Source organism: Phaethon lepturus, unplaced genomic scaffold (assembly GCF_000687285.1).
Source record: "Phaethon lepturus isolate BGI_N335 unplaced genomic scaffold, ASM68728v1 scaffold2922, whole genome shotgun sequence".
Lineage (NCBI taxonomy): Eukaryota > Metazoa > Chordata > Aves > Phaethontiformes > Phaethontidae > Phaethon > Phaethon lepturus.
The window spans coordinates 91,951-100,408 of record NW_010523898.1 but is presented as its reverse complement, the minus strand read 5'-3'; the positions used below and the strand labels follow the sequence as shown (position 1 = coordinate 100,408).

The 8,458-nt window shown below is 47.4% G+C and overlaps 1 protein-coding gene across 1 annotated transcript in view; it reads right to left on the bottom strand.

The window, feature by feature from the left end:
• Positions 1-8,458, bottom strand: part of XPR1 (xenotropic and polytropic retrovirus receptor 1) — a 36,070-nt gene that overhangs the window by 7,460 nt on the left and 20,152 nt on the right. The window contains exons 9-10 of the mRNA XM_010282241.1: positions 8,093-8,258; positions 6,131-6,322 (exon numbers count right to left, since the gene is read on the bottom strand). Coding sequence (XP_010280543.1) covers positions 6,131-6,322; positions 8,093-8,258 — 358 coding nt within the window. The remainder of the gene's footprint in view (positions 1-6,130; positions 6,323-8,092; positions 8,259-8,458) is intronic.

The following is an 8,458-nucleotide window of genomic DNA, read 5'->3' as shown; positions in this document are numbered from 1 at the left end:
CACCGGCTGCCGCCTCGTCGCACCTTCCCCGCTCACCTACCGCAGGCTGCCGGCAAGCGAGCTCCTGCCGGCACCTCCAGCCGGCCAGGGTGGTCCTGCCGCAGCCCTGCTGGGGTGCTCCTCACCCTTCCCGGCTCCACCCCAAAGCCTCCTCACCGGGACGGGTGTCTAAGCAATCAGAGGAGCTAACAAGGCGGCGTGGAGAAGCCGGGCTCGCTCAGGGTGCCGCAGAGACCCACGCCAAAGCTGGGAGGAGGTCAGAGGCCGGGATGGAAATGTTTGCCGACGGCAATGCCGCCAATTCTTCACTAATGACACTGCTGTTGCTCTGATGGAAAGGATCAGAAAGACTGGCTAATGAACACAACTCGTTACTGAAGGCCTCCTGGGCACAGAATGACAGGGTTTCAGAAAAAAATTCATCCTAGCTTACAGCAACGTGACAGACATTGCATGTTTTGGCTCCAAATAATCATCCTGATAGAGTTGCCAGTACGCTGTGCTAAGGCAGGCCGAGTGAAAACTGCAAGTATTAAGAAGGAAGCCAGTTAATCCCATTACAAAGTTTGTTTTACTTCAAGAGGTCAATCCAAGTACTCTATAAGGCGCTTGTGACACCTAAATCAAACGCTCCGGCTTGCCACAGCGCTGACAGCTCTTCTAGCACTGAGCAAGAAGGGGAGAGCTGGGAGATCTGTACCTAGACAGAAGGGATAAACCAGGGAACGGGATCTCACGAATGCTACTTGCTTCATCCTTTAATTTTAAAGAAAAAAAGATTTGTACTTGAATTCTGTATGTCCACTTGTTTTGCCTTGCCCCACACCCCACTCCCTAGAAATTAAATGACATTTCTCAGTTGAGGTATCGTAAGCTGCTGCACCACCGTCTGATTTCTGCGCAAGTCATTCTAGTCCCAGTTCTCACGTCACCTTGTCCTTGCCTCCAGCTGTAACCATTTCGGACCACAGTTCATTTTGTTCCACCTACCAGCAAATCCACTCCAGAGGGGCGGCAACCAGGGCTACGTGACGCAACCCGCTGCCCAGCGCTTCAGCCGGCAGAGAAGAGCAGAGCCGAGATTTCCTCCTGCAGCTCCCGGTGCAACAGCCTGAGCTTACCACCACCCTCTCCTCCTTCCTGCCGCGCGTCGTTATCCTCCGCCTGGAAGCCGTACCGCTCCCCACGGAGCTGCGGTGGGACAGACCGTGGGAAAACCAGCGATCCGTTCCGGCGCGAAGTTGGCTACGCCAGCCGCTATCGCCGCCGGTAACAGCTTAGGCCATCGTGATTAATGAGGAGTGGGCAGCAGTTACGAGACCTGGGAATCTTCCACTATTTTTTTCAAAAAGCAGCACATTTCCCATTCATCTTCATCTGGTCAGACCTGGTCAAACCTCTCTAACAGTAAGGGATGGTCCAACACCTTCCTGCAAAAGCCCATTAACCAAAGAACGACTCCTGCCTTGACACTTCACGTCTCTATTCCTTGGCAAGGCAAGGAGTTTCACAGTTTTCTCAGATTTAAAAAAAAAAAAACAAAAAACCAACAACAAATTACGCATCACTTCATGAGGAGAAGCCCGTTTCGGAAGCGAGGGTGAGAACACGGGCAGAGGCACTACTCTTCAGAGACAGCCCTATTTAGTTAACTTCGCTATTTTTAATTACTGCCAATTTCCTGGGCTGGTTAATGAGAAAGTGCGTGGCAGTTACATTATCTTAGACCGACCTAGGGCTCTCCTCGGCACTTCCACGCTGATGACAGCTAGTGTTCAGCAGTCTGTTGGGAGTACCTGGAAAGGGCGTGGGAGCTGTGTGGAAGAAGAGGCGCCTACTCAAGTTCCCAGGCCACGTGGATTAACTTTGGAATAATTCAGAGGTTAATTAATAGCTGGATACTACCCAGACCACAATGATTTCCTTGAATAAGGTGCATAAATCAGATAATGAAAACTTGCATAAAGTTTGCATCTTTCCTTTCAGTTGAAGGATAAAATCCCACATAGCCAGTTTTAACGCAGTACTTGGTGCTTAAGCTCAGTAACGCATTCCTGAAAAAAACAAGATAAACACACAAATGCTCAGGCTGAAACAGCAAGTCCCATAAAGCAAGAAAATGATGGGAGAGTACAAAGCATTTGAAAAGCCCACTTCTTCAAGTACAGAAGCCAAATCTATGTTCTGCGCGAGCCAGGTATTTCTGACGACACCATGGGAGCAAAAGGCATCAAGGTAAGAGAAAATTGAGCGACGGTAGCAAAACCAAGATGCATCTTATCTTACAAGCTTAAAGTTGGAGCATAAATCATGCATAAAGCTTAAGAAGCAACTGGCACGCTCGGAGTAGTACAACACAACTCCGCTTGCACTGTTTCTCATAAAAGCCGAGCGCCTAAATATAACAATCCTATCTTACAAAGGCTGAAGCGGGTCTGAGTGAGGAACGAAACCCAGGCTGGCTATCCTAGGTATGTCAGCATACCCTTTTAAATGCAAGTACACTTTATACAAGGGGAGATGCCCGTGGAATGCTACGATAAGCTGGACTGAAGTGGAAGCAGCTATACTGGTGAATGTCAAGGAAAGCCCATCTTCTTTTGGCAGTGAAAACACTGCAAAAAGTAGTTGTGGGTCAAAATAACTGCAGCTGGGGCAAAGAGTCTACTGCAGACTCAGGCTTAATCATTTGTTTCTCCACCACCACGCAGGTTTCCGTAGGGATTAAGTAAGGCAATACAATATTCCGTTGGCTAGCTTGGGGGGAAGGCTGCTCAGCACTGCCAGGGAAATGAAAGGAAGGGCAGGGAAGAGCCGGGGGCAGCGGCTTCTGCTCGGCCGCGCTGCGAGCGGGCAGGGACCGGCGGCACGCACTCCAGTTGCTAGGTAGCTTAGAGTTACAGATATGCCTCATTTGCCTGTGCAAACATACCCCGCAGGACTATATTTACAGAACGCGGCCTTTGCTTCCCATTCCTTTGAGCGATATAAAAATACTGAGAATTCTTCCTCTGGGAGCTCAGCAACAGTTGCCCTTGGGTTGCTGCTGTCGTCCCTGAAACACGGCCGTGGTGAAGCAGGCAGCTTGAGTCGGCACTCGTCCACGCAACCACTGCCTGCTGCGGTCTTACGTTAAGGGGTGGCATCTCCCACGTCAGCTTCACGAATTCAGGAGATGATAGCTTGGTCTTAATTCTGTAAAACTGGGCTAGTCCCAGGACAACAGGGCTGCCGGTTCGGGAGAGAAAATCTAACAGATCTTACCAGTCCAACATCCCAACTGCAATTCGCGGAGAAAATTGTATTCTGTGTCTAAATCAAAAGGAAGAAAAATAAAGAAACAGCTTCTCTAAGGGAAGAAAGAATCAGAATTATGCACTGCCCAAGCAATATGTATTACTAACCAGTGGTATCCGAGGGAAATTGAGATACTAGTCAAGAGCCCACAGTAGGCTGTGTTACTGGGGGGGATCCTTTGCTTTGGAGAAGGGAGTACCACGCATGACTAGAAGCAGCATACATCACTCAAACTTAGTAAGGCAGCGCTTGAACGAGTTGTTTTCCAACAAGCGTAGGAAAACACAGCACAACGATGCCGTAAGCGCACTCTGCGTGACTTTCGCCACCAGCAGACCCTCCTTCAGGCAGCTGGCAGGCACAAGGTAAAAACCTACAGAGCAGCTACAAATTATTCCATGTTCAAACCAGGGGAGGAAGATAAGCCTTTCTAGAGGGCTGCGACGTCCCCAGGACTCCCAAGCGGAGAACGGGCGCTGGTGTACGTTACCTGACCTCCCAAGAAAAGGCCACCAACTACCCTCTCGTCCTGGCAGCCAAAAGCTGTCGTTCCAGAGGTGTAAGTCATAGGCTTGCAAACACAGGCATGAAAGACTGTATAAATAAAACTCTTGTTACCACAGCAATTAACGGGTCCGTTACTTACTGCAGTTTAGGGTTTAAGTCGCAAGGATCTTTACCAATTTGACACTTGTTTTGGGCAGTGCTCGCTTTCTTAATAGCGAGCAGCTAGCCCCCAACAGAGGTTTCGTAGCTAAGGGGTCGGCATTTGCCTCTGCCATCCTTCGGCAGACACAGAGAAGGTGTGGGTGAGCAGTGCAGCTATTTTCAACAGCAACATCATAACAACTTGCTGATAGACCATCTGATTCCAAGTTCAAAAAGAACTGGGAATCTATGCAAAGCATACAGATAAAATTGGAGTTTTAACGGGTACAGCATATTACAAAGTGCGTTTAAGTCAGGATGGGAATAGGCCTTTAAGGCTGAGAAGACACGGCAAGGTCTTTACGCAGTCCTCAAAAATCTCTACAAGCCCAGGCACCGTGACATTTACAAAATCTGTTTTAACGTGTAATTTCCAAACGCCGTGAAGCTTCCAATTTTTATTTTTGTGTATGATACCAACAACTACGTGCTATTGACTCCCACTAACAAAACCGGACAGACAAAAGCTGGGAGTCACGAACATCTCTCAGCATTTGGAACAAGCCCCACGCCCGGCTCGTAAACACCTCATTACAGCCCACTCCCTGCCAGACTTGACGAGCAGACAACAGTTATGCACGGCAGCGACGAGAACAAGGGTCAGCGGTACTGGCGCGGGTGTAGACTTCAAGGGGAGTAGGAAGAGATCAAATTCTTTAACAGGACACTTCGACGGATGCTGATTTTCCTCTTGGTTCCAAGCCTACCCCAACCTTCCTGCAGAAGGCTCTGCCAGAGTGTCACCCCCCGGGGAAGGGGAAGCATTAGTCAGCCTCCCCAGAGCAGGCACCGTATATAAAAGCATATAAGCAGTGACTATAGCCAGGCAATCTGTATTTGTCTCATCTTGGGGTTTGGCAGCGGTGACTAACTGGACTGCAGGGCTGGAACTGAATTGCTGCAGAATGTCACTGAGCAAACGAGTTAAAACGGGAACAAGCTCCGGGGCCACGGCAGCGGGGAGGAGATGCACGGGGGGCCCAGGCGCTGCACCCGCTGCCGATGCTCCCGCGCCAGGTTTGCGTGTACGGATGCACGGGGGGCCCGGGCCCTCCCCCCCCTGCCGATGCTCCCGCGCCAGGTTTGCGTGTACGCTGGGACACGGAGCGCCCGGTTCCAACCTTCGGCCAGCTTGCGCCAGCGCACTTCTCTGCCGTTAAACTGCGAGGCTTGACAAACGTCATCGGTGTGACTTCAGGCCCAGCTACGTCAAAACAGCTATTTTCCCAAAACAAACTGGGAGGTTTCTAACAACCCTGCCATTCCTCCAAAAAACCAGCATGTTAACTAGAAGTATGCCTTGAACACTGCTCCCTGCCCCACCACAGTCATATTTCAGGATAAGTAATTGCTCATGAGCAAGGGCGGCTGCTAATTCCTGGAGATAGGGAAGACATATATTTTCAAATAAAAGAATACAGCTTTTAGGACTTCAGAACAATGAAAGGCAGGGCGACTGCCTAAAGTGCAGAAATGAAAAGCTTTTTCCTTCAGAACAAGAGCAGAATCGAGTAATTGTCGTTTCCAGGGAGATGGGGAACTTGAGGGATCAGAGCTCAATCTGCAGTTAAATGGATTGGAAACAACTCCCTCCCAGCCGCAGGAAAAACATGGATACAAACACAGAGGAAAATCCAGAGAGGGCATTTTCCCAGCACTGTGCACACCTCTCCATGTTCAGGAACGATGGACTGACTTTATTCAGATGGTCCAGGTTAGCTACTCACGAATGCCAAGGGAGAAGTATTTCCTATGTTATCCCTTTCCTTACACATCTCACATTCAACCTCCCTTCACAGCAAAAACTGCCAGGTATTTCAGTTTTCTCCTTTCGAGAGAGAAACCTGAGAATTCTCTCTCATGCTCCTGAAGTGCAGTTCTAAGCAGACCAGGTATACAAAAAATATCTGAAAGATCTCAAAACAAAGCTAGGCAGGCCTTTGCCTTTCCACTGTTTCACATGGGCCAAAAGACAAGAGTTCATGCTTCAATGGGATGCCAAATTCTGAGCTTCTCCCATGTAAAAGGCAAATCCCATGACTTGCATTCCTTCTAGAGGGTGTCCTGAAATCCCATCTGGGCAGAAGAGACCGACAGGCAAAGGATTTTCCAAAATAACCAATACCTTTGTGAGTGCTGTAGAGGGCTGCAAATGTCACCACGAAGAAGGTGGTGGAATATTTTCCAGCGTTAACCAGATGAAAGGCCCGTTTGTTATCACGGTAACGGCGCAGGCACTGGATGAATCGCAACCAAGCTGGGATGCACTGGACAACTGCTCTCACTCCGTAGGAGTAGCTGTAACAAATCTGATTATCTGCAAGAAAAAAAGTTTCAGGGACACAGAGTCAGCAAGTTTAAGAACTCCTATCGTCCTCCTTTCTGTAAGAGTAATATCACTTGACATGAGAGCAATTTCCCAACACCGTCTCCGTACTTAGGCACACACCCCCCCAGACCAGCGAGAAGCTCATCACCCCAGTTGTACTTCACCCCTGAAGAAAAGAGAGAAAAGAGTTTCACCCCTGAAGCCCTTTACTCCACCTCGGGAGGTATTCAGGTGACACAACATCAGTAACACATCCAGATAGATCATCATCTAACTCTTTCACTGCGCCAGCATAATTAACATGTGCAAGAAGATTAGAAATAATCTTTTTAAATGTATTTTGTGCTGTTGGCAGTACTGTGAATAATCAAATTAGGGATGGAATTACAAAAGGCCTTCGACACTGAAATTTTGTGCTTACATGGGAGAGCATTTTCAAACTCTGCAGGACAGCTGAAAAAGGCTACTTTGCCTAAGATGTCCTTGACCCACTTTTCTTGTATATTGTAATAGGAAAAAACATGTTTCAGTATGTATTTGGGGTTTTTTTGTTGGTGGTCGTTTGGTTTTGTTTGTTTGTTTCTTTCTTTGATTTTTTTTTAAAGCAACTGGGGTGAGAGGCAACTACACCAGCACGACACTGCGTCACACCCCTGATGTTCGAAAGCCGACTTTTTATTGAGGAAATGACCAGGAAAACCCCAGCTTTGCCTGGAACCCCCAAGCATGCCATATTCTTATGCTGTCTTGCTCAGCATAACTAAACCAAACACCCCACTGACTAACAAACATTTACTTCTTATTCAGACTAACGGAGACAAGTTATTAGCTGATATTTATCCCAAAGCACTGTGCTATCTTTTCACCGTTTGGATTGGAAAAGGACAAGTTGTTATCCAATCAGTTATTTTATTTATTTTATTTTTATTTTTGATAAATAAATATTTAGTTACTTGCAACACTGCCTTAAAGGGAAGCGAGAGATCAGACAGATTGGAAGAACAAAGTGAACCCTGATGCTTATTGAAGCATACTGCAAATTCTTTCAGCAAGTGTCAAAACCATCAGACAACACTATTTGCCAGCAGTCACTGCTTAAAATGGGAAGACAACAGCCCAATCCAGGAGGAGACAGGTATGATTTTGCCACTGGGAAGGCCAAAGTCAAAATTCATATGCCAACGTTGCGGCTCTTCTGGCTAGGAAGGAGAGCAGAGGCAGAGCACACACAACCCTGGCGTCACAGCATCAACTCGAATTGAATACAGCGTGGCACTAACTAAGCTCTGAGGAAGCCTCTCCATCCTCATGCTTTAGGGTACTGCGATAGAGGCTGTAAGAAGCAGGCTACAGCACAGAAAACTGTGGTTAACAAGCTCATGCAACTCATTTTCACGCTGAGCAACAACAGGCTAAAAGCAAATACATGGATAAACCACTATGAAATAAGAAAACAATTGCCAGGAAAACGGATTTCTTTCCCATCAAGAAGTGCTGTTTCTAAATTTTTTAATGAATATACACACCAGGCCAAAAAGCCGGATTAGGAAATGAACATGGATGTGAAATTCCATTTCTCCGGATGGAAGTAAGGAAGGGCAGGATCCCTCTAATGCTGTGTTTACAAGAAACACCAGTTAATTTGCAATGTCATTGGTAGCCCTCTTCAAAACAGATAGGTAGTTATGACGTTGCCTTGCTCGGTGTTTTTTCAGGGCATTTTGACCCCGTTTGCATGGGTTGCCAGCATTACTTTACCTGTATTTGCCAGAAGTCCAGCATTGTCCTCCCACTGAACCTCAAAGCTGTAGAAGCAGATCATGTATTCCAGATCCATGAGTATCACGACCAGACTGTTGAGCTGATCAGCCAGCCAGAAATCTGCGAAGCCTACTTTGTGGAAGGGAGCAGTGAACACTCGAAACTGTCGGGGAGGGGGGGGATAAAAAAAGGAGTAATTCGTGACACAGAGTCAAAGACATGTAAATGCAGCGGCAGGACATCACAGCATTGAACAAATATGGAAATAACAGAAACGCTTGAAGATTTATTGCTGACCTTTTGCTCCTGCTGACAAAAAAAAGATAACTGTCTCCTCATTTTTAGTACAAATAACATTCCTGC